Source organism: Malus domestica, chromosome 09 (genome assembly GCF_042453785.1).
Source record: "Malus domestica chromosome 09, GDT2T_hap1".
Lineage (NCBI taxonomy): Eukaryota > Viridiplantae > Streptophyta > Magnoliopsida > Rosales > Rosaceae > Malus > Malus domestica.
The window spans coordinates 6,236,642-6,261,725 of record NC_091669.1 but is presented as its reverse complement, the minus strand read 5'-3'; the positions used below and the strand labels follow the sequence as shown (position 1 = coordinate 6,261,725).

Genomic DNA, 25,084 nt, shown 5'->3' with positions numbered 1-25,084 from the left:
CAGCAAGTGCTATCAAGGTCCTAATAGTATCTAATCTTGCAACCGGGGCGAATGTTTCATTGTAGTCTATCCCAGGCTTTTGGGAATAACCTTTTGCCACCAGTCTGGCCTTGTTTTTCTGCACGGATCCATCAAGGTTCAACTTGGTTTTATAGACCCACTTAACACCAATGATTGGCTTGTCAAATGGTCTATCAACTAGCTCCCATGTGTTGTTCTTCTCAATCATTTCAAGCTCAGATTTCATTGCATTTTCCCATGACTCGTCTAGAATAGCATCTTCATAGTTTTCAGGTTCTACAATGCACATGTTACACTGAGCCATGATCTCATTTACACTTCTCCATTTCTGTGGTGTGTGATCAGTTGTTTGAGAACTTTCGAAAACATTCTCACTTAGTGATGCAACAACATCCTCCACTTGAGTTGATGTATCCAAGAATTGTCTTGGTTCACGTACTTCCACTTGATTCTGTCCTTCACTACAATCTGCCATTTGATTCTCAATAATCATGGGAACTTGTATTTCACTCTTATCAGTGTTCTCCCATTCCCATGAAGCATTCTCATCAAAGTGTACATCTCTAGACAGGATGATCTTATTAGAACTTGGATCAAACACTCTGTACCCTTTTTCACAGATTCCATAGCCTACAAAAATACACTTGCGACTATTTTCTTCAAGCTTATGCCTTAGTGTTGAGGGAATGTGCACATAGCATAGTGACCCAAAGATCTTCAAGTGTGCAATGCCTGGTTTTCTACCAGTGTATGCTTCAAATGGAGTTATCTTCTTGAGGGACTTTGAGGGACATCTATTAAGTATGTAGACTGCAGTGTTCACAGCCTCTGCCCAAAATGCATAAGAAAGACCCTTTTCATGCATCATAGACTTTGCCATTTCCACCACAGTCCTATTCTTCCTCTCAGCTACTCCATTCTGTTGAGGAGAATATGCCATGGTTAATTGCCTTTGAATTCCAAGCTCATTGCAGTAACTATCAAATTCAGTTGATAAGAACTCTCCACCCCGATCACTCCTTAGACATTTCACCTTATATCCACACTGCAACTCTGTCATTGCTTTAAACTTCTTGAAACAATCAAATGCACTTGACTTGTTTCTGAGAAAATATACCCAAGACATCCTAGTACAATCATCAGTGAACAACAGAAAGTACTTATTTCCAGAGATAGATTCAGTTTGCATTGGTCCACAGATATCTGTGTGAACCAATTCCAAAGGAAATTTTGCTCTCCAAGCTGATTTTGATGGAAAAGACTCTCTGTGTTGCTTTTTTGAGGCAATCCATGAACCATTTCTTGATCTTCAAGCATTTTGATGCTTCTTTTATTTAGATGCCCCAAACGCTTATGCCATATCTGCATACAGTGTCACACTTGCTTTCAAGGCTATCTGATTTGCTGGCATCATTGTAAGCGGAAAACACCTGTTGTTTGTCATCTGCACTCTAACCACAAGATTATCCATTGACCAACCATCGAAGATACTCACAATATTTCCTCCAAACAATAGATAGTACCCGTGCTCCATCATCTGTCCAACACTTAGCAGATTCTCTTCAAGTCCAGGAACAAGCATCACTTCTTGAATGTGCTTTCTTCCCAATTTGGTCTCTATAACAAGAGTCCCCTTTCCTGCAACCTGAACAATCTCTCCAGTTCCCATCTTCACCCTGGAAGTCAGATTCCTTTGGATGTTGATTAGTAACCTTTCATCACCTGTCATGTGGTTACTACAACCACTATCAATGTACCATGAATGATTCACCTTCACATCTGTCATAGCATTACATGCATAGAACAGGGTACCAGTTTCTTCAACATGATTTACATAGTTCACCTTCTGTATATTTTTGTTTCCATGGCAGTCTCTGATCACGTGCCCAAGTTTCCCACAACCTGTGCATTTTGGCTTCCCTTCAAACCAACATTTGCCATAATGCAATTTATCACAGTGTCTACAAGCTGTCTTGTTTCCATCATTAGAGACATTTGGTCTTTGAACAAAATTTGGCTTATTATCCCACTTCTTTCCTTTGAATTTCCAGTTTTTCTGAAACTTTTGATTTCCAGAATAACCTATTCCCTTAGAGTTTTTACCTCCAACATTTAGACTAGCAAAAGCTCGTTCAGTAGAATTTTCAGCATGTCTATCCAATCTGAGTTCAAAACTTTTCAGAGAAGCAACTACCTCTTGAATCTCAAGAGTTTCAAGGTCCTTAGAATGTTCAATTACGGAGCAAATAGGATCATATGATCTAGGCAAACTAATCAACAATTTTTGCACAACTCTCTCTCTAGACAGATCCTCACCATAACTCTTCATTTGATTCATTATATCAAACAATCTAGTGAGATATACAGATAAGGATTCACTATCTTTCATGCGAGTATATTCAAATTCTCGACGCAAACCTTGCAATTTTACGCTCCTTACTTGCTTATCTCCTCTGAACTCTTGCTTCAGAATGTCCCAAGCACCCTTTGAGGTCTCTTCGTTCACAATTCTGGGGAAAATTTGGTCTGAGACAGCACATTGGATCAACCCAAGTGCACGAGCATCCTTCATCAGGATTTCAGCTAACGTCGGCTTCTCCACTTCCGTGACCTCGATCTCTTCTATCTTCTTCTTCTCCTTCTTTGGATCTGAAGCATCGAACCCATTTTCAACGAGATCCCATAACCCATGAGATTTCAGAATGGTTTTCATTCGAATGCTCCAGAACTCATAATTTTCTCCATTGAAAACTGGTGTGCGAAGCTCAGCAGTGCCTGATCCTGCCATGTTAGACATCGGATTCAAGAAATCACACCACCTCGATCGTCGTATGAGCTAGATTGCAGCTCGAATCAATTCCAGTTTTCTTTTCACATATTTACGCCCAGTTTAGATAACCGAACCTGGCTCTGAGCCCATATTAGAGTTTGTGTTTTATGTGTTTTTCAATGGAGATCTCTGTGTTGGAGGTTGAAGAACAAAACAGAGAAATGAGAGATAAGAAGATTGAATGTGTCTCTTCGATTTCACTCTATGTCCAAAAATACATTTGTAACTGTTATGTATGTAGAGGAAGGGAGATCCTTCACTCACCAATACACAACACAATCTCAACCATACATTGCTATCATCCTATGAGATGATGCCACTTGTCTTGTTATATCACTTAGATCCTATGCTAGAAAAGAGACCACTTGGACTATGATCCAATGGCTCAGATTACATCAGCAAGATAAAGCACATAAAAGGAAAATCAAAATTTGTAACTTTAGCTCCAAGATATTAGCTCAAGGGTTATATATCAACACATTCGGTGTGATGCTCTTATCAATCATCGTGTCCCAGAGCTTCAATGCCTCTTCATTTCTGTGCTCTTAAAATGTCCGCTGATGAGTATTGTGTATGTATAAACCATCTGATCACAACCTTCCTCTTCCATTTTCTTAAAGAGTGCTAATGCTTCATCAGTTTTTCCACAACACGAAGCAACATCTCCTTCTGAATAACACCCCTGTATTAAAGCCATATAAGTAATCTTATCAGGTTCCACATTCCTCCCCTCCATAGCTCTAAACTTCTCCATTGCTTTCTGGGTTTTCCCTCCCTTACGATACCCTTTGATCATTGTATTATAAGTCGCAATGTCCGGTGCAATTTTCCCGCCTTCCATAACCTCAAAAACCCGCTCAGCTGATTCAATAAACATCGAATTCACCAAACCATTCAATAGAAAGTTATAAGCATACAAACTAGGCTCAATCCCATTCTCCTTCATTCTACGCCAAACCCACAACAGCTCATCAACCATCCCAAGACATCCAAAGCTTTTAATCAAAGAATTCGATGCCAGAGAAGTCACCAAAAAGTTCATTTCTTTAAGCTTAACAAGAACACATCGAATGCGGTCCAAATCACCACACACATATAAAAGTTCAATTAAAGACTCATATCATTCAAGCTTCTGATGATATTTCTTCTGCCTACCAGCCCAAGAAAAGATCGCAAGGCAGTTTCGAGCTTCCCACGAAGCTCAACAGATTTCAATACATACGAAACAAAATTAGGAGACAATTTGATCAAGAATGTGCGACAGTAAGAGTCTAAATTAGCCTCCATCGTTGGAGACCCATCTAAAAGATTGAGAATTTGAGCGACCCAAGGAAATGGATCAAAGTTTTGTCTGTTTGACACTACGTCAGAGACGTCATTGAAAGGTTCTACCCATTCGGGAGGAGGGAGAGAGTTGGTGAAAACCCATCTCGGATTTGAGCTGAAACTTGACACCGAGTAAGAATTCGAAGCTTCTGATGAAGACCCGCCATTTTTATACGGACGGGGAGGTCTTGGAGGAAGAATACGGGCTGCTGAGAGAGAAAGGGGAGGTCTCAGTAGGGTTCTTCTCGTCAGGGTTTCCGGTGTTCTGTTCGCCCGTGTGCTTAGCGAGTGGAGCTGAAAGCCTGAAACGGTGAATGTGAAGATTGAAGTCGGAATGGATATTAAAATCCAGTTCAAAGATTATACTCGCAACGGTCCCATGGTCTAGTGGTTAGGACATTGGACTCTGAATCCAGTAACCCGAGTTCAAATCTCGGTGGGACCTTTTTACATTTCTAGCTGTGTTTTTCTTATTTTTTATTTTTTTTTGGGGTTGGTTGCTTACAGATATTTATTTGGGCTTTTTACTTCCTTCTATTTTTCAACCTTCAACTATTCATAAGCCCAGTTACCGCGTGCTGGGCTTTGTTTCTGGTTGTTTACAAACTAATATAGGCTTATTTTTAGCTTTTCGATCCTGCTTTACCTCATAAAACTCAAAAGTCGCCACTTTGCTCCCTAGAACTGAATTTCGATCTCTCTTTGCCCTTGAAATTCAGTATTCACTCCACTTTAGCTTGTTTCTATTTATTTTGTTAAGTCTACTTATGCGACACAATTAAGGTCCACTTATGGTTGTCGTGGCACAACTATAAAAGCTCGCATAACCAATAAAATGGTGTGACATAGATCTTGTTGATGCACAAAATCAGCGAGGACTTTGGTACAACAGAAAGTGTCAGGTTTGTGACATTCGCTTGGTTGCTTCGATCACTAGTGAAGATAAGTACGTAAATGAATAGGGACATGGAAGTAAACACAAGATGTACGTGGTTCACCCAGATCGGCTACGTCCACGGAGTAGAGGAGTTCTCATTAATTGTGAAGGGTTTACACAAATACATAGGTTCAAGCTCTCATTTTGTGAGTTCTAGTGAATAGTTTAGTACAAAATGACATTAGAGATTATTGTGGGAGAATGATCCCTATTTATAGAAGAGAGTTTCTAGTTTTGTTCTAACATTGACACGTGTCGTGTTGTGATTGGCTTTTGATATTGACACGTGTCGTGCTGTGATTGGCTTCTGATGTCGACACGTGTCGCATTGTGATTGGCCTCCTGGTTGAAGGGAAGCTCTTCTGGGTCCTTGATGGTATAACGTTGACCGGTGCTCAGTAGTTTCGGGATTGGTCAAGTATGGTACAAACAGTGCTCCCCTAAGTTCCCGAGTGAGGGAAGCTCCTCGGTTGGGGACTTGTAAGATCCAAGCCATTGAGTAATCACGAAACTTCTAAGTACTGAAGTATGGTATCATTTTCACGTGTCTTATCTGTCTCATATGTAGATGTGGCATCTTCTCTGGAAGTACTTTTCCTCCATCCATGGGTGGTATCTTTAACCGATGAAGATGCACAAGGTAATGTATCAATTTCACTTGAAGCTTACTTGTAGTTTCGGGCCTGGTCAAGTGCGATACAAACCCTATAGTAGGAGTCCCCAAGTCGCCGAGCTAGGAGATCTGCCGAAAGAGGTGACATACAAGGTAAGCAGTCAAACTTCCAAGCAAGCAACCCAGGATCGGAGGTTCGACTTCAGCTTCCGGTTGATTGTTCTCCTTCTTCTTGTTTCTCATTCAGCTGCCAGGATAAGGAGAAGCAAATGGAGAAGAGATGATATGAGATACTTTTGCTTTTGAAGAAGTAACTTTCCACAGGCTTATTCTTGAACTGTGCTGGAGGGTTTTCTGGTTCCCTTCAAAGTATAAGGCCGACTCAAGAATTTGAGGGTCAAAACAAGTCCATCAAATTTAGAGTACGTTCGACCTTGATGATATGAGATACTTTTGCTGTTGACGGAATAGTGAATGTGGTATGGAAAGGTGTCGTGCTGTAGTGATCTGTTTCAGCTCACCGTTGAACCTTCTGCTTCAATCTTTTGCATGGCAGAAGTGGTGTGCAACCTTTGCATTTAAATGGTCATTCAGAACATTCCTTCATAGTGACTCATCCATGCTTGGCAGCTTCAGTGTAAAGAGCCAATATCTGATCAACTGTCATGAGGTATGTGCCGGTGGAATTCATGACCTTGACAACAGTTGAGGATGAGTTCTCGAGAGCAATGCTAAGTAAGCAACCAGGCAAAGGTCTCAGGCCTGACACTTTCTGTTGTACCAAAGTCCTCGCTGATTTTGTGCATCAACATGCGCCAAATGTTGATGCACAAAATCAGCGAGGACTTTGGTACAACAGAAAGTGTCAGGTTTGTGACCTTCGCTTGGTTGCTTCGATCAATAGTGAAGATAAGTACGTAAATGAATAGGGACAGGGAAGCAAACACAAGATGTACGTGGTTCACCCAGATCGGCTACGTCCACGGAGTAGAGGAGTTCTCATTAATTGTGAAGGGTTTACACAAATACATAGGTTCAAGCTCTCATTTTGTGAGTTCTAGTGAATAGTTTAGTACAAAATGACATTAGAGATTATTGTGGGAGAATGATCCCTATTTATAGAAGAGAGTTTCTAGTTTTGTTCTAACATTGACACATGTCGTGTTGTGATTGGCTTCTGATGTTGACACGTGTCGCGCTGTGATTGGCTTCTGATGTCGACACGTGTTGCATTGTGATTGGCCTCCTGGTTGAAGGGAAGCTCTTCTGGGTCCTTGACGGTATAACGTTGACCGGTGCTCAGTAGTTTCGGGATTGGTCAAGTATGGTACAAACAGATCTAAACCAAAAAAAAATTTATTCTTTTTCCATACTTGGGTTTTACAAACACTTATTCTGATTCCTCAATGTTTGTCAAACATGTTGATGGCTCAATTGTGATTCTTCTCCTATATGTGGATGATATTATAATTACTGGGAATGCCACTTCTGCAATACAACAGGTTACTAAGGAATTTGATATCAAGGATCTTGGTTCTTTACATTTTTTCTTGGGTATTCAAATCTCCAAATCTTCAAAAGGTTTGTTTTTGTCTCAAGAGAAATATGTTGTTGATCTGTTGAAGAAGACTGAGATGATGGATGCTAAACCTGCAGCAACTCCATGTTTGCCTTACAATAGGCTTCTTAAGGATGATGGACATCCCTTTAATAATCATGCCCCTTATAGAAGTGTTGTTGGTGCTCTGCAATATCTTGTTTTTACGAGACTTGACATTGCCTTCTCTGTGCATCAGGTTAGTCAGTTTATGCAAGCACCTATGATATCTCATTTCACTGCAGTAAAACAAATCTTGAGGTATCTTAAAGGGTCTTTGTCACATGGGATTACTTATAGCAGAGGTGAGTTGATAATTAAAGCCTTTAGTGATGCTGATTGGGTTGAGGATCCTAATGATCGGAGATCCACTACTGGCTTAGTTATCTTTCTGGGAAACAACCCCATTTCTTGGTCTTCAAAGAAGCAGCAAACTGTATCTCAATCATCAACCGAAGCTGAGTATAGAGCATTGTCTTCCACAGCTGCAGAATTAGATTGGATTCAACAGTTGCTTACATTTCTGCAGATCAACTTTCTTATACTCCAATTCTGTTTTGTGATAATATGTCTGCCATTGCACTCTCCTTCAATCCAGTTCAATATCAGAGGACCAAACATATTGAGATCGATGTTCATTTTGTTCGTGAAAGGGTGGCAAGCAAGAAGCTTCTAGTACAATTTGTTTCTTCCCAAGAACAGTTTGCATATATCCTTACTAAGGGGCTCAGTGCATCTTTTTTCAGTACACATTGTTCAAACCTCATGCTTGGTTTATCCAAACCTGAGCTTGAGGGGGGGATGTTAGAGTATATAACTAAACCATCAGGATTATGACATTTGTCATAATATCAAAGGTTAGATTACAAGAGTTGGTTAGTCTATCTTGTACGGATAAGAGATATAGTTAGAAGATAAAGATAATGTAATAAGATCTCATCCAATATATGTGGGATTGTATTTGCTCACAAACATTAAGTGAAATATATGAAAAGATTTCCTTCTCTCTCTAAACTTTGACTTCTCTCTCAAACTATTACCTCTATCATCTTCTCTGTAAGTTTCTCAATGATCTTGTACTATGGTTAACATCTTTGTCTATACATTCTGTCATCGATTATTTTGTTACCAGGAGTCGAAAATGCAAAACTAGGGGTTGACTATTAAGCTCATCCATCGCGACTCCCCGGAGTCACCTCTTTACCAACCTAACCTCGCACCAGCAAAAAGAACACAAAACCTCCTACAATCAAAAGCCCGCGTGTAAGGAATGAACGTTTACAGCCCATCAATTTTAACTCAGGTACTAATTTTGTGAGTCCGAAAGTTGATTACCAGAAGGGCGCTACGTTCATGGTGCAAGTGAGCATAGGCATTCAGGATGTCACAGCCCATTTCTTACTTTCTTGACATGGACACGGGGAGTGACCTTATGTGGGTAGAATGCCAAGAATGTAAAGATCCAGGGCACCACAGCTTTCACCAAAACAAACCTGTTTTCAATCATTCGCAATCCTCTTCTCATAGAAAACTTGTTTGTGATCGTCATCCCCTTTGCTTTCCTGGAAAATGTATCGGAAACTTTTGCTCATACCATATAGTGTATGACAATGAGGCTACAACCGAAGGCTATCTTGCGTCCAAAACCTTTACTTTTGAATCAAACTCAAAGCGGAGTGAAAGGGTTCCAAATATAATTTTCAGTTGTGGTATTAAATTATTAATCAGATAGGTATGGGTGCTTATGGTGAAGAGAGGTAATGTCGCTGGAATATTAGGCTCGGGATGGTCACCTCATTCTCTTGTCAGCCAATTTGGTTCTATTTCCGAAGGCTGGTTCTCACATTGCCTCCAAAGAATGCCCTATGACCATCACAGTCCCAACACATATCTGAGATTTGGTGCAGACACCCAATAGACCATCTTTTCAACAGACTGAGTTAGTAAAATTTGGTAGACTTACTCCTTACTTTTTGAACATGCTAGACATTAGTGTTGCAAGTTCGCGTCTACATATTCCACCCGAACATTTTGCTAGGAGGCCGCAGTTTCGTGGTGGGACACTAATAGATACAGGAACTGCTTACTCAGGAATTATTCAACCACCTACGAAATCTTGGAACAAGCACTCGTGAATTACTTCTCTAGGTATCATAATTTAACAAGGATTCATAGAGAAGACTTCAATTTGTGCTACCAAAGATCAACGGTCAGAAAAGAAGGATATATAAACCTTCCAACGATCACATTCCATTTGAGAGGTGCTGATCTTCTGTTGCAGCCTCAGGCAGCGTTTTTTGTTGATCTAACCGGGCAGTCGGACAGGCGAGAGTATTTTTGCCGGCAATGTTCAACGAAAGTGATGATACCGTAATAGGTGCATACCAGCAAACAAATCAGCGTTTCATGTACGATCTCGATAGAAGGACGTTGCGTTTTGGCCCTGAAGATTGTAGCAGAACTCCATGAACTTTGTTGTATCATGCCATAAGTAAAACGAAATAAATTAATAAGGCAAATTTATTTGTTGTATCACTTCTAACTCAGAATAGCTGTTATTCTCCTCCAAACTCGTGTCACGTGTACAGAGAACTAACCATGCTGAGTCTATATTCTTTAATCTTTTATTGCGGCAAAGGAAAAAAAATAATAAATTAATCAAGAATTTAGATATGTATGATGAAACTAAATTGACAGTTGCCGATGGTATAATATTAACATTTGTTTCTTGTGTCAAAATTCGTATTGATCGTGTTAGACTTTCGCGTTTCAAAAGTCAAACGGAAAACAGTAGAAGCATGTGTAAATGTATGGTAAAGAAAGCAAGCACGATCCTTTTCTCTGTTCCACTCAGAAATCCAGGACTCGTGTTATTTTTTCGATCAACGAAGCAAACATTTCAGTCCCAAAAACTCCCACGTAAAATCATAGACATTACATTACGTTGAACTTCCTCAATTTCTCCGAAAGCTCTGTCGATTAACCCGACAAATGTCTACTCTAAACATAATCGCAGCTCACAACCTCCCTTCACCCTCAACCTCCTCCTTTGCTGCTCAATCTCACAAACCCAACTCGCTTTCACTCTTCTTCTGCACCCAAGCCTCCAGCAAACCCGACCCACCTAGGCTTTCGGGCTTCCCGACCCGGAAAAAACGAAGCTGGATTGTGGGGTCGGTCACGGAGGACAGAGAGGTGGTTCCATTGAAGGAAAAACTTGCAGAGGAGCAAGATAGCAGGTTACTGGTTAATGGGTCGGAAGAGTTTCAGGCTCTTTCGACATCGTCGGAGGAGAAAGGAGAGGGGGATGATTTGGATAAGCTGACGAGCAGAGCAATTAATGCGTTGATTGTTCTGGGATTTGGGACCTTTGCGGTCTCTAAGTTGCTCACAATCGACCACGATTATTGGCATGTAAGTGATCTCCTTCATATGTGTGTGTGTATGTATATATGTAAATATATTGGTCTGTGTGTTCATGGATAATGATGCTCATATGACTCTTTGAAGGGTTTTATCTTAATTTGTTGATTAATTGATTAAAGTTTTCAGCTTTAATTCTCGAATTGGTTGATTCTTAATACTTTAATAATACTTAGTTAAGTTTCTCTGCTGGATTTGGAACATCTTTTAGTAGAATGATGAACCGAATTGAAATTGGTATCTGTGAATTCATGGATTTTGATGCAAGTAAGCTGAAGAAGGTTTAAAGGGTTATGTTGTTTGGCTTAATTTGTTAATTTGCTTGAAGTCTTCAGCTTTGTTTTTGGAATGGGTTGATCCTTAATACTTCTTAAGTTAACCTATACATGTTTGAATGATGAGCTGAATCAAAATCGAGTTCTTTTCTTCTCTATATTGAATAAGGTGGTTGTCTCTGTAACTTGTTGTATTTTGGATGTCAAGGCTTAATTTTTGAGACGTATTTCAGGGATGGACACTTTATGAGATACTAAGATATGTACCGGAACACAATTGGATTGCATATGAACAGGCTCTCAAAGCAAATCCCGTTTTTGCCAAAATGGTGATAAGTGGGGTTGTCTATACTCTAGGAGATTGGATTGCCCAAGTAAGTCTCTCTTCACTGTCTTCAGATAAGATTGGATAAAGTTCGTCTCAGTCATGGCTTGTATTTATGGTTTCTTAGTTCTTTCCTATTGTATGTGAAGTGTTTTGAAGGGAAGCCACTTTTGGATTTTGACCGGAAACGCATGTTCAGATCGGGCCTTGTTGGGTTTACTTTCCATGGATCCCTTTCCCATTTTTATTACCAATTTTGTGAGGTGAGAATTCTGGTCTATATTTGCTTATTTCTGGCTTGTTTGATGAGTTTCTATGAATTGCTAAACTTATTGACTCCGATTTTCAGGCTCTTTTTCCTTTGGAGGATTGGTGGGTGGTCCCTGCCAAAATAGCCTTTGATCAAACAGTCTGGTCAGCGATTTGGAACAGCATCTATTTTGTGGTTTTGGGGTTCTTGCGTTTTGAGTCCCCAACCAAGATTTTTGATGAATTGAGGGCTACATTTGTGCCAATGCTGACAGTAAGAAACTCTTCTAAATCTTCCTTATCAGTTTTAAATGTCTTGTTTTTGTTTTTGTGATTGTATTTTGCTTGTTTTGAATGGATTGGGAGATTATTTTTTTACCAGATAGAGTTGGATTTCTGTAAAAACACTTGAGGAGGATCTCTTCACTTATACCTGATTTAAGTTCTCTGACCCAGTTATCATAGCTTGTTTTGCTTCATATGCTGCTGATTTTATTAATATATCATGTAACAATAACAGGTAAAAGAACTTCCATACGTCGGTAAAGTACAAAAGTATATCTAAAAGAAGAGAACATTTGAATTTTGAGCTAATGTGGTCTCCAAAAGTAGTAATTGTTTCTTTCACTTGTATGCATACAGTCATACCAGCAGAGGTTAACGTGATACCTTAAAAAAAGTATAGACAAGGGTCGAGGGTGGATAGTAAAAACATGAATATAATTTTTCAGATTATAGTTTATGTTTGAACCTAGCAACTAAAATTAAGCAGAAATTATTATGACTTCGATATTTGATCTAAATGCTTCTTGTGGTTTGAGTTTCTATGAATACGGGTTTGATTGGTATATTGTAAGTGTTAACCTACTTATATTCCTGAGTAAATTGGCATGACAGGCGGGATGGAAACTTTGGCCATTTGCTCATGTGGTTACGTATGGCCTGATCCCTGTTGAACAAAGGCTTCTTTGGGTGGACTGTGTGGAGCTTATTTGGGTTACTATTCTCTCAACGTAAGCCTCCAATCTTAGTTTCTTTTATATGGCGAGAATTTCTGTGTGGGAACCCCTACCCTGATAAGGGTAGGCTGCCCTATTTTGTATGCCTGTTAATTTCGATATGTGTAATATCATTTCTCACTGGTTAAATTTTCTTTGGGCAGTTATTCAAATGAGAATGCAGATTCCAGTTTATCCGAGGCATCTTCTGGTGCAGATTCTGCTTCTTCGTCAAGCAGTTCTTCAAAGGTACGTCACGTTAGCTGTTACTGTAGGGCCTATTTCAGAATCTTAATACATGTTTGGGTCCAACAATGAAATCTTCAAATAATGAATACATGATTCCGTGTGCAGGACTAAATTCTGAAAAGCATGGTACTGAGACGGTTTTCTACAGCCAACGCAATAACCACTGTTTCCACCCTATTAGTGTTTGGAAGCGCAAAATTTCTATACGAGAACTGCGAGGAAAGTAGTTGTTAGGGGAGATCATCATTCAATGGCTGTGCAGACCACAATATACTAGGAAGCAGCATGAGCTATGCAGCTTGGGAGACAAGCAATTATTGGTTATCCTAACCAAACATATACGATACAAATAATAATTTTTCTGCCAAATGTGTTCTATATTCGTTCTCAAATTCAGTCAGCTCCCCCTGGCGATCTCGTGCTATGTATATTCATTGGAGTAGCTGTAAATTTCAACAGGTACTGCAACTCATGTTGTAGCTTGGAGAAACTGTATACTTGTAATAATAATGCCATAAAGAAGAGTAAGAAGAATGAGATTTTGTAACTACTTTATGTTTCTTGATGTTGAAATGACTGCCTTTTTCGGCGAATTTTGAGACCACTGCTTTGGCTTCTTCCGAGGAATGAGCTTCATCTTCTTTACAAATCACAGTTTCACGTATATGCTGCAATGATTTATTTAAATATTAAGACAAATATTTTTGTGCACGTGTCAAACTGTAATTACCATTCAAATAAGAATGGCTACTTTTGAGTTTTAAATTAGGACATTTTTAATTGAACACAACCATCTGTCATTCTAGCAATTTATAATTTGACACGTGTAGAGATAACTTATAAAAAACACACCATAAAAAAAAAAAACTAATAAAAAGGACTTGAAAACTTTGAGTTTTAATGATAAGGACAAAATAAAGGGTAAAGTGAATAGTACCATGATTGACTTTTTAGTGTAAAAATATGGTTTTTCGTTAAAGTAAACAGTACCGGGTGCTTTTCGTTAAAGTTTCCTAAAAAAAATTGCACAAAGGAAGTAGCCAAGTATAGTCCTTATTTTTAGCAAGGGATTTGTAGCTCAGTTTGTGAAATACCACTGTCTGCTACACCCTAGGTCTAAATTCGAATATCCCCTTCCAAAGTAGAGAAATCTAGTCCTCATCGAAATCCTTCACATGTTCGGTGGTTCTTACCGAATGGATCTCATTCGGGCATTACTATCGAACATTTTTTTAATCCAATGTGGCGTTAAAAAAAGGGCCATTTCCTTGGTACATCACATGCAGTGCACGTGACCACCCAACATTTCACAAATCGCGCGGGATCCCACTGCCGTTAACAGAAACCAACTTCCTCTGCCTCCATCAAACAAGTAGCAGCACCCCAAAATTTTTAAAATTACAGAACGAACCCCAGATCTGAAAATTCTCTTGCACCTCGATCCCGGTACCCCTTTTTAGATCCGATATCGCCTGAACCGGGTCAGAAAACAACAATGGCGAAGGTCGAAGAATTGCGCCAAGAATCTAAGGACGCCACCGTCGCGAAGAATAAGAAGAAGAGGAGCCACGGCTCCACCGAGTTCTTCGTCTTCGTGGATTACCTCTTCCTCTCGATCTTCTTCGCGTTCCTCTGCTTCCTCATCTTCAAGATTGCATCCGATTTTTTCTCTCTCTAGACACCGGCATTGATTCGAATGCAGGTTGATCCTCCGATCCCTCCTCTCAATTTCGTTGATGTTTTTTTCCCTCAATTTTTGGTATTCTGAATGCAATTTGTGTAATGGGTTCCTCCTGCAATTTCTTGATTGTCGTGGGTCCGACCCATTTTGTTGATTTGGGTACCCAAAAGTTTTTTTTTTTTTTTTGTGATAATTAATTGAAGGAGCAGCTAAATAGATAGCTTAATTTAATAAATGTCGAACTTTAATTTGTATCCATGATGTAATTGGATGTAGCTTGAGTAACTGCATCTGTATTTAGTTGCAAAATGTAATGTTGTTTTTATTGGAGCGATATTCTATTATAATCTAAAGAATTTGAACTTGGGTGGAGACGAGAAAGCACACTGCTTTAGCCAACTTGGTTAGGCGAGGTCGGCAGTTGTAATTGTAATTGAATGGATAGGTAGAGGTATCAATAGGACTTTGAATTCATGGAAACTAAAATGAAGTTTGGAATCATCTGGGTAGTTGTTGAATTTGACGGCTGGTGTTCAATGTGAAAATTCTGTGATTGGTGCTGGTATTTATTCTAGGCATAAATACGGCTATTGAATGCCAAATATGGTAAGTTTGTGCACATGTTGTTATGAATCCAAGTAAACAATAAACTTGTCAGTTCTTTAGATTTTTCGAGGACGAAGAAAATCAATTTCAGGTGGACTATTTTCAAGAGGAGCTGGTCCTGTGTACCAGTTTTTTTCAACTGGTCATTTCCCTACTTACTTGACTAGGATTAATGAAATGCACTCAGATTTAAATGCCGTTTCGCGTCAATTGGCTTATGGTTATATCTAAACCAATGCGTCTTTAGTTTCTGAACATTTTTCAGTATAATGTTGTTGAATGTTCGTAGGGCTCGATCGAGAAAATGAAGATTGCTTGTGATTCCAACTTAGAAACATATACAGGCTTCACTTTAGGATATTGATTAGTAACTATAGCAGTTGTTTTTGCATTTGCAGCTGTTTCGTTTAGTAATATTTCTGCAGGATTATGTAACAGGATCAGGTCCTAGCTGGAAGAACTTTACGGGTGTTGGCTTGGTTGAATTCAGATTTCACAAACTTACATTCACGATGTTTCCGGGTGAATCGAAAAAATCTTGTTCCCTTTTGATCCAGTGAAATTTAGAAACAGTTGTTTTTTATGGCTAAACTTCTGGGAACATCACATAACAAGTGTAACATTCATATATGAATTAAGATGATGGATTATGTCTTTCTATTAAGAACTAGAAGGTGTTTTGTGAATTGCTTTCATACCAAATTGAAGTTAACAAGTGGGGTCTATATCTAATCTTTGATTGATGGCACACCTAACTATTTATTAGCAATGGTCGGGGGAACGTGTATTGTGCGCAGTCTTACCTTTGCTTTGCAAAGAGGTTGCTTCCACGACTCGAATCTGTGCTGTGACCTTGGGTCATAAAAGAGTTAGTTTTCTGTTGTGCCAAGGCTTTCCCTCACCTAACCATTTATTAATTTGACGAATTTTTTTTCTGGCTTTACTAATTCGTTGACAAACCTAGATATTGATTGACTTTGGAATTAATGTCGAATTTGAACATATCCTTTTTGCTTTCTGGTGTAATTTGTTTCTGATTAGTAGGTCTAGTTGTAAAAATATTTGGTCTGCACAAAAAAAATAGTTGGGAAGTGATTTCCGCACTCACTTCCTAACCTTGCAAACACTAGCGTGAAAAAATCATTGCCCAAAAAGTAAGCTCCCTCTCTCTCACACGCATACTTGCAAACACAAAAACATGTTTAAAGAGTAAAGAGAATAACAGCTGCTGACCAGCATTCATTGATTCACACTAGAAGTGGAACTACCAAATAAAAACAGCAAAACATAGATTTATTTACTTAACTACTTTATTATTTGAAGCTAGAGAAGCAGCATGCTGGTCTCTCAAGATTCTAGCTCTCTCAACCTGAATAGACAGAAGAAGAAAAAGACACATACAACTAGTCGACGGATACAGAATCATGACCTAGCGCGCTCATTCAAAGCTCATTGCCCAACGAATTCAGGGAGTTGGAGCACCTGTAGGGCTCCCGCCACCATTGCCGGGGGTTGGAACCTCATAACCGGGGTTTGGAATGTATGTGTCATCACCGCCTGGAACATAGTCGTCACTACTAGGGCTTCCCACACTTCCACCAGGGCTGCCGATGCTAGGGGGTGGAGCATAAGGTGAAACATTATACAGTGGTGGTAGCATCACACGCCCAATGCCGGGAATGACAAAACTTCTGTCATGGTCAAGAAACCACTGAGGTTGTTTCTTGTCATCTTTGTTGGAGGTTGTCGGGACATTTCGCCCGGAAACTGCTCTACCTACTAGGGCAAGAAGGATAACGGAAATGGAGATGAGAGTGAGAACCGAAGAGCGGGTTTTGTAAGCCATTATCGGAGCAATGCTGCAGAAACCGGGGAGAAAGAAATGGGAGAGAAGGGTAGTTCTTGCTGCAGTTAGCTTGGTGATTTGGAATGTAGAAAGAAGGGCTCTTCTTATAGCTGAGGATTTTTGGTAAGTTGGGTGAACTGTTAGCGGTGAGTTAATTGCCAGAGTTTCTAGGCGAAGCCATGGATAGAGAGGAGATATACAAATAGAAAACTTCATTTTAATCATTGGCAAAGATGACTTTTTGATTAAAACCATGAGTAAGATCAAAATCTAATTTTAGTTCCTTGATACTTTAATAACCTCATTTATTAATTATATTTTGATTTTTTAATTATTTATCTTTTTCTTTCTAATTTTTAATGTATTAATTTTATTTCATTATAATTTTTATTTTCATTTTATTCATCGTAATATATTTTGTTGTGAACATTTAGATAAACTAATTTTTGTTATACAATATATTTTGATGTACTTTATCTTCTTCATTTAGGTATATTAAATTCATTATAATACATTTCGGTGCATACATTTAGCTACACACATTTCGGTACATACATTTCGATACAAACATTTAGGTACATTAATTCAATATAATACATTTTCGGTACTAACATTTCAGTGCATACATTTCGGTACATACATTTAGGTACATTAATTTAATATTAATACATTTCGGTGCATATATTTAGGTACATACATTTCGGTACTAACATTTAAATATATTAGTTCAATATAATATATTTTGGTACTAACATTTAGGTACATTAATTGAGTCTTTCAAGTTTGAAGAATGTTAAATAAAATTAATAAATTAAAAAACTCTTTTTTGGTCAAAAAATAAATTAAATTTGTGTATTAATAAATTTAAATATTTAATGGGAGACATTAAATAAAATGCACATTAATTATTTTGAATTAAGGGCACATTAGGGACTAAAATCAATATTTAATATAACACCAGGTTTTTTTTTTATTTTAATCTTCTTGAGGGATTAAGGTTCAAAAACCCCATATACAAATGTATACGTGCATGGAGAGAGAAGTGATGAGTTGGGTTTTTCTTAGGTCGATAATTTTGATGCACTTAAAGGACTGTGGGGTCTTGCAAAAATTCCAGAAAACAACATTTAGATGCCCTTCCTTATTATATTTAACATCTGCGCTCAGAACTTCAGAGAAATTTTTTGAGCATATGTTTACTTAACGGAAATCGGAGAATAAAAGAACTTTGAGATAGAGGAAGAAAGGAACCGAAATCGAATAAATTATTTGAATCCTGAACCTTAGATATTTGATTACGAATTTGAAGAGGAAACCCACACTTTTTCAATTTCTTGTTTTATTAACAAAGGAAAAAAACTAAGGAGTAAAATAATTCTCAAACTAATATTCTAATAAACTTGAAAAATTAAAATGATTATAATTCTTAAGAATGTGGTCCGCTTAAAAGTTGATGAATAGTGATTGCAAAGAACTCGGGGGTGTTTTCTTGGTTACCAAGATTGAGGTGTACATTAAACATATTAAAATCTGCCAATACGTACCAGCAACTCTTGCGGCCATTAATCATGTGCAGATCCGCCTCTTTCCTCTGTGAATGTGAATCAAAGAGCCTGCAATTTAAGGTTTCATCTTTATTTTTGCAGAACTGCCCTTTTTTTCGTCTTTCTGGTTTGTTCCTTTTCTTTTCTTCACGGGCAAGGTATTTAATCGGGTCATTTTCCACATTGCAATTTCCAATCTACTCCTTTATTATTGCTGTATCAGTTATTTGCCATGGAAAAATTTTATAAATATCACCTGTATGTTAGGTATTGCTGCAAAAATATGCCACTTAATTGGAAAATTGAGTAATTTGTCACCTCAATTTTGATGCTGTAATTGCCACTTATGACCAACTTCGTCTATTTTTTCATCCGTAAGGTTGCATGTGCATCTCAAACTTGACGTGGATTGATATTTCAGACTTCAAAATACCTTTCAAACTTGATGTGCATCTCAAACTTGGCATATTGCTTCCATTATTTTGTAGGTGACAAAAGCTGCAACAAGGCCTAAAGTTTCGAGTGACATTAAACTAAAAGTTCACAGAAAGGAAAGAGGTGGTGTTTTTACCAGTTGCCCTCTACCACTTATCTTTAGCAGGGTGTTTATTTCACAATTTAAATGCACATTATCTGAAAATGGTTGCCTGATTACCTAAAATAATAGTATGGCTTTATTCAAGATGTGCGTCTTGTTCTAGGCAGCGATGGGTCTGGACAGTTCAAAAGCTGAATCTTACAATGCATCAACGTGCTGCGTACATGATGCTGCGGGATCCTTGACACCGGCAGATATGATCGTTTCATTAAAAACATTTATAAGTAGACGTTCGGTTGAGTAATGTATTGCATACACTTACAGAAGACAAGTAGAACATTAAAATCTAGGCTGCATCTACATCTGATCTGGACTAAAGAATGTACATAAAACTTAGAAACGCAGAGACAATTATATTTGCCTCAGTTGCCTGATAAGAACAGTTTCCTTACTTTTTGTGCCTTCTACAACAAATGCTGAGGAAATGGAAACCCAGAAAGATTTATCATTCTTTTGGATTTTAATGAGGCAAAAAATATCCCATAATACAACAAACGCTAGCCGGTTTCGTTTATATTTGAATCACAATTTCTAAGGCCTTTCCTCGGAAAATCTAGGAAGTTGAACAAGGGAGTTCACGCGCGTCACGCCTTCCAAACCCGACCAGTTCTGATCTTCAGCTGCCACTGTTTCTTCATTCCCTTCAATCTCAACCGGTAGTCGACCATAAGTATCACTTTCGTCAGATGATCTGACAGTGAAATTCCTCTGCAAAGATGGCTCGGACTTCTGGCCATCATCTGATTCAACTGCATTGCCAGAGTGATTGCTTTGAATGGTTGCAGATGAAAAACCCTGTTCCTCGTAATCAGATTCTGAGTCCATTTTCCCATCCAAAAACAAGCAAACAACTGCACAGTCATCCATCTTCGAAGTTGGGTATTTGAGTTTCCATTCACGAGCAGCTGAGTCCACCACAGTCCTTGCAGCCGATGCCCGGCTTGGGGCGGAGGATACTATCTCAACAACCTCTTCATTGCTTAAGACATCCCAAACCTGTAACGTTACAAGTTAAACGTCTTTGAGAGAAGTTATATTAAGAAAGACATAACAAGGTTAAAAATTACGTGCAAAGCAGGACATGAATAAGCAGAGCAGTACTCGTCGACATGCAGCAATCATTTAAATGTCAATTATGTTATCTCCGGCTTGCCTAGGTTCCCTGAGCTAGCAGGGAATCAGGACAGTAACAAGCAATGCAGTCCTCATAGGTTGGAACCACTTCACATGTATCATCGCCTTCTCATGTAAAGTAGCAAGAACACGCTATACGTGAGCACTCTTTTCTCACTCATGTTTTAAGAATCAAGATGCCTAAGACTTTCTTACTGGATTTTTACATCTCACGTTATCTATCCACAATTCCCTGATCATGCTTAAAATGCGACATGTTTGTAATTCTATCACTTCACGGTTGGTTCCTGGAAGCCATTTCGAGCACAAATTGATATTCCTCATTGTTGTATGATTCCTATATGATTTTCTAGTTTTCTTTGCAGATTATAAGGAGGCCCATAGGCCTTCCACATTGAAATCATCTACAAACATTGAACCAAAAAGAACAAAAGTAGTGAAAAAAACTGTAGAGAATATAGGAGGATATAATATAAGACGAAATTTTTACCCCATCAGAAGCAAGAACAATGAACTGATCTCTGTCAGTAAGTATCCGGTGTGAGAACTCAGGTATTGAGATCACTCCATATTCCTTTAAACAGAAATCACCGAACGCTCGAGCCATTGCTAAGCCAGGGGCATCATCAAAAGGCAACCATACTCGAGACACTTCAGGCTCATCTTGCAAAGCAAACACCCTACCCTTGCATCGTTTGATCCTTTCAGCTTCCCCTACCAAATTTTACAGAACACCAGCAAAGTAAGGTTCAAAAACAAGCAGGCAAACAAAACATTGATGAGGAGAAATATATATGATTCATACTTGGGAGATCGGGCTTTAAATCAACAGTCAACTGAATTGCCACCATGGAATCACTACTGTCCTTTGATCCCAGGATTGCTCGAGAATCCCCAATATAACCCATGAAAAGATTTGACCCCTGCAGAGTGAAGCAATCAAGAACAAAGCAAACAAAATGGGAAAAAATTAAGAGTGCAGAAGGTGTTAGCAGCCGTACCTGTTTGACTAGAGTGACAGCAGTGCTACCACTGCAGAAGCAATCCAAATTCGGATGGGACCTCAGCTCCTTGTCCATGGATTTGTATGACTTCAGGAAAGCGTCTCTCCATGATAAATTCAATTTTTCTTCAGCCGAACCATCCTTCTCAGTATCTCCACCATCTGACTTCTTCATGCTCCCTTTGAAACATGTTGTACTGGACCCTTTTAACCTCGATTGATATGAATACAAGAAGGATAGCAGCTTTACAGGCAATGCATCCCTTACTTTACGAGCAACAAGATGGCCATGCGGACCATGGCCGTCAAAAACACCACAAAAGATCGCATCATCGGACATGAAATCCTTCAAAAGATTATAAAATCAAGAGTTCAGAAATTACCTACCATCATGTTCAATTAGTATTTCAATTGCAGAGGAGAAACACTTACTTCCCACACAACCATGGCATCCTGGTTTATGCCTTTGCGGCCCTGCTGTGTGAATATGCAAGAAGTCTGACTCTTTCCGTTGGTAAAAATGCGGTTGGGTAAGGTGTGTAAGTTCTGAAGAGTATATGAATGGTCAGAGAATGTCTTCTTCGTTCTCTTTTGGCCGCAAAATCCAATCCCCAGGCCTGTCTGCGCAACCCTCTCTCCATTGCTCCTGCTACTACGAGTACTCCGACTACTAGTAGAAACACAACCCCCCATTTCCTCAGCTCAACAAAGAAGACATTAACGAGGGATAAGTCCTACTTTTGCCAACCAGATCTCACATGAAATTCTGGAATTCGCCACAAATGGTCAAACGGAGCAAATGACTATCCAAGTACCAAAGATTCCCACACGTCCAAACCACCAGCCACTTTACAAGCCCATGTAGAAAAATGAGGTCACTTTATCTTGGTCAAACGAAATCCGTGGATGTAACGCGAATCCATGATAAAACCAGCTGAGCCGAACAAGAAGACATTAGTTAATTACTTGTTTAATTCTGGCAACACAGAATGCAAAAATGGTTGCATGTAAAGAACCAAACAAATCAAACGAGATGTATTATAAAAACACAATTCCATGTGAAACAAGGAATAGAATATACTTAGTAAGTCTATCCTCTCCTGATCCTATTGCCCTTCAATAAACTAGGATTTTGAGCAAATTGATTCAATAAAATAGAAAGCAAAGACCAGTAGATTATAATATAAATTAGATTCGAACATCGCTTGATAAAAAACAGAGGTTAACGGAGACAGAAAAACAGAGAAATGGCACCACAAAAGCACGAAATTTTCCCTGTATTCTGCCGACTATGAGATTCAGACCCCAATATAAAAACGCACCACGTAAAATCGGATAGATAGAAACCAAGAAATGCACCATACAACACGAAAATACCCTGCATTCGGCCAGCTATGCGATTCGGACTCATCAAAATTCAACAATACAAGTAAAATAAACATGTGTCGCTTAAAAGATTCTTAATAAAGCAGAACTGCACAGAGATGCAAAAAACCAGAAGAACAATGAGACTATTGAAAATCTTACCTCAATTATATGTGCCCACAAACATATGCAGAAACAATCAAGCTTATCTGACTTGAATTGGATACTAATTAAGCAAAACCAGAACGAGATATTCTTGACAACTAGGAATTTTTTAGTATATTTTAAATTTTCCTCCACTTTCACAGCAACCAAACAAAGCATAGGGTCCGGTCAACGGACCTGTTTCGGATGGAGGGAGGGGGAGAGAGAGAGGTAAAGGCAACAATGAAATTGGTACGAACTGTTGTTTTCCCACTAGAGAGAAATCAGAGAGAGAGAGAAAGCAAATTTCGAAAAAGCAGGAAAAAGACGAGGAGGAATGATCTTTTGCCAAATATCATCATCAAGCAAACAAGCAAACAAGCAAACAAACAAACAAGCATACGCAGGGTTAATCCTTGTTTGGTTCCTGAGAAAAGATCAAGGAAAGTCCTTAAACTTTTGAGCAGAAGAGATCACTCAAATATTACATGATTATTAAAAGGGGGCAAACAGAGCCGTAAAACCCAAATCACAAACAACCATCAAAATCCAATGGTATGTTTAGTTTTCTATGAGAATGCAGTGAAAGTTTCAGTCTTTTACAAAGCCAAGCAGCAAAAATATGAAATTTAAGATGTTTAACTGTCTCTCTCTCTCCCTCTCCCTCCCTCTCTCTCCCCCTGAATTTTTACCCAGCAGAAATCAGAACTCAAATGAGATATCAAAGTAAATGGATTGGAGTGCAGAGAGAGAGAGAGAAGTTGTACATGCAGATGTTTGATTGCTCTGTGATTATTACCCCAAATCACTCAAGTTTCAATTCAAATAAATAAAAAAACACAAATAAAGAAGAACGTTATGGTCAGAGACAAATGGAAAGCAAATTGTTTAGTGATGAAACAAACAAACCATCCAAAATTAGAAGTAAAATTAGAGTGTGTGAGAAAAACTGAGAAAAGGGTGGTAAATTTTTTACCTTATTGTTTGAATTTTGCTTGCCAAGATTGGAGCTTTGGGATCGGAGTAATGAAAACCAGAGCAGAGCAGAACAGAAGGACAGAGAGAGAGAGAGAGAGAGAGAGAGAGAGAGGTGATTACTAATATGGTGGAGACTGGAGGGATCTCAAGGGAAAGAGAAATTTTTCATTAGGACTGGAACACAAGTAGTACATTACCTGGTTTAATAGAAGTCGAGGAAAATTTTATTTTTTAAGTTATAAACGTTTTAGCATACATATCTCATTATTTATATAATAACACGTGATGTACTATCTCGTGTACTAATCTTCCTAAAAAATCTATCGGAAGGAAGGTGGTGCATTAATTGCAAAAGCAGGGCAGAACAGAAAGGAGAGAGAGAGAGAGGGAAGTTTACTGTGGAGTAGCCGTGCACTCCCGAGTGAAACGATGATTGAAATCAACCTCATGATGCAACTTCCACTGTTCATGACCCTTTCCTCATGGCGCGTCCAATCATCCTTATCCCCATTTTCTTTTCATTTCTTTCCCTTTTCTTTTTCTTCTTCCCACCTAAAAGGCTAAAAAATTGAAATAATGAAAATCTCTTTTTATGATGCACAATTTGTTACTTCAACGGGAAAAATGAAATTCAAATTTTTATGCTTGTAATAAGTCTTCAACAAAAAAATTGTTTGTAAGAAATCAAAATAAGTTAAATTTTTAATTAAAATGTAAATAATGAAAAGTACGATGTTATAATGTATCATTGAACCTTGATTTATATATGACTTATTTTTCTTAACTTAGTATCCCTTCAATTATATTTTGATTGAAAGTTATAGTCAAAATATTTAAATTTTGTAATCATCATAATCATGATTAGAATACGTTCAAACCTAGAGAAAAAAAAGAGGTGTGATATACACACACCTCATTTTACTTCTTACACATCTTTTTAATTTTCATCTATCGGATCAGATGAATTAAAAAGGATCAACGGATAGAAATTATCAAGGGCGTGTGAGAAATAAAATAGAATTTGTGGATAGCACACCAAAAAAAAAATCATGATTAGAGGAAAAAGAGAAATCTCCCGTACCCTTTATACTTTGGCTTTGAGTTGGTGACAACCCTGACCTTCTAAGTTTTTGGGGCAATTGGTTCGCATGCACCATTGTGGTGTGCTTTATCTAGCTATGGTGTCTATTTCGTGGTCGACCTCGACTCTGGTGGCAGCTCTTAATCACAACAAGTGGTGTTCTTCGTCTGTGGTTTTTGTTTTGGTTAGCCCATTTTTGCCTTCTTTATAAGAATTCCAAAAACTCTGCATGAGTTTATTGTGTTTTGTAGTCTCGCTACA

The 25,084-nt window shown here is 38.5% G+C and overlaps 3 protein-coding genes, 2 long non-coding RNA genes, 1 other non-coding gene and 1 pseudogene across 7 annotated transcripts; 4 read left to right on the top strand and 3 right to left on the bottom strand.

Annotated features, from left to right (window-relative positions):
• Positions 1–3,210: 3,210 nt before the first annotated feature.
• LOC114827096 (pentatricopeptide repeat-containing protein At1g03560, mitochondrial-like) lies at positions 3,211–4,513 on the bottom strand (annotated as a pseudogene).
• A 37-nt stretch (positions 4,514–4,550) lies between these two features.
• Positions 4,551–4,622, top strand: TRNAQ-CUG (transfer RNA glutamine (anticodon CUG)). The gene has a single exon. It is a non-coding gene; the product is annotated as a tRNA-Gln (tRNA).
• Positions 4,623–7,133: 2,511 nt separating this feature from the next.
• On the top strand, positions 7,134–8,000 carry LOC108174031 (uncharacterized mitochondrial protein AtMg00810-like). The gene has a single exon (XM_017334283.3). It carries the CDS (start codon positions 7,134–7,136, stop codon positions 7,998–8,000), a length of 867 nt encoding a protein of 288 aa, XP_017189772.3.
• A 2,079-nt stretch (positions 8,001–10,079) lies between these two features.
• On the top strand, positions 10,080–13,393 carry LOC103442533 (uncharacterized). The gene is made up of 7 exons (XM_008381332.4): positions 10,080–10,738; positions 11,256–11,396; positions 11,497–11,610; positions 11,697–11,870; positions 12,494–12,609; positions 12,759–12,843; positions 12,949–13,393. Exons 1-7 carry the CDS (start codon positions 10,316–10,318, stop codon positions 12,952–12,954), a joined length of 1,059 nt encoding a protein of 352 aa, XP_008379554.2. The 5' UTR covers positions 10,080–10,315; the 3' UTR covers positions 12,955–13,393.
• A 747-nt stretch (positions 13,394–14,140) lies between these two features.
• Positions 14,141–15,797, top strand: LOC139188230 (uncharacterized). Its single transcript, XR_011571533.1, has 2 exons — positions 14,141–14,545; positions 15,556–15,797. It is a non-coding gene; the product is annotated as an uncharacterized lncRNA (long non-coding RNA).
• A 534-nt stretch (positions 15,798–16,331) lies between these two features.
• Positions 16,332–17,055, bottom strand: LOC139188229 (uncharacterized). The gene is made up of 2 exons (XR_011571532.1): positions 16,695–17,055; positions 16,332–16,649 (listed from the first exon to the last, which is right to left on the bottom strand). It is a non-coding gene; the product is annotated as an uncharacterized lncRNA (long non-coding RNA).
• A 2,372-nt stretch (positions 17,056–19,427) lies between these two features.
• On the bottom strand, positions 19,428–24,151 carry LOC103411249 (probable protein phosphatase 2C 52). Of its 2 annotated transcripts, none has more exons than XM_070805440.1 (6): positions 23,741–24,151; positions 21,688–22,189; positions 21,254–21,601; positions 21,058–21,175; positions 20,743–20,966; positions 19,428–20,114 (listed from the first exon to the last, which is right to left on the bottom strand). In XM_070805440.1, the coding sequence occupies exons 2-6, from the start codon at positions 21,946–21,948 to the stop codon at positions 19,650–19,652; spliced, it is 1,416 nt and encodes a 471-aa protein (XP_070661541.1). In that variant the 5' UTR covers positions 21,949–22,189; positions 23,741–24,151; the 3' UTR covers positions 19,428–19,649. The 2 variants fall into 2 exon arrangements, with proteins under 2 accessions (XP_070661541.1, XP_070661542.1); XM_070805441.1 differs by lacking the exon at positions 23,741–24,151 and adding an exon at positions 22,783–23,679.
• Positions 24,152–25,084: the final 933 nt, after the last annotated feature.

Bases quoted from the DNA above. Each gene is read 5' to 3' on its own strand.
- LOC103442533 (XM_008381332.4), top strand. From the start codon at position 10,316: ATGTCTACTCTAAACATAATCGCAGCTCACAACCTCCCTTCACCCTCA. The intron at 11,397-11,496 runs GTAAGTCTCTCT...TTGTATGTGAAG, and splicing joins TAGGAGATTGGATTGCCCAA to TGTTTTGAAGGGAAGCCACT. The intron at 12,610-12,758 runs GTAAGCCTCCAA...TTCTTTGGGCAG, and splicing joins TGGGTTACTATTCTCTCAAC to TTATTCAAATGAGAATGCAG.
- LOC108174031 (XM_017334283.3), top strand. From the start codon at position 7,134: ATGTTTGTCAAACATGTTGATGGCTCAATTGTGATTCTTCTCCTATAT.
- LOC103411249 (XM_070805440.1), bottom strand. From the start codon at position 21,948: ATGGGGGGTTGTGTTTCTACTAGTAGTCGGAGTACTCGTAGTAGCAGG. The intron at 21,176-21,253 runs GTACGGCTGCTA...TTCACTCTGCAG, and splicing joins CTGTCACTCTAGTCAAACAG to GGGTCAAATCTTTTCATGGG. The intron at 20,967-21,057 runs GTATGAATCATA...AAAATTTGGTAG, and splicing joins TTTAAAGCCCGATCTCCCAA to GGGAAGCTGAAAGGATCAAA.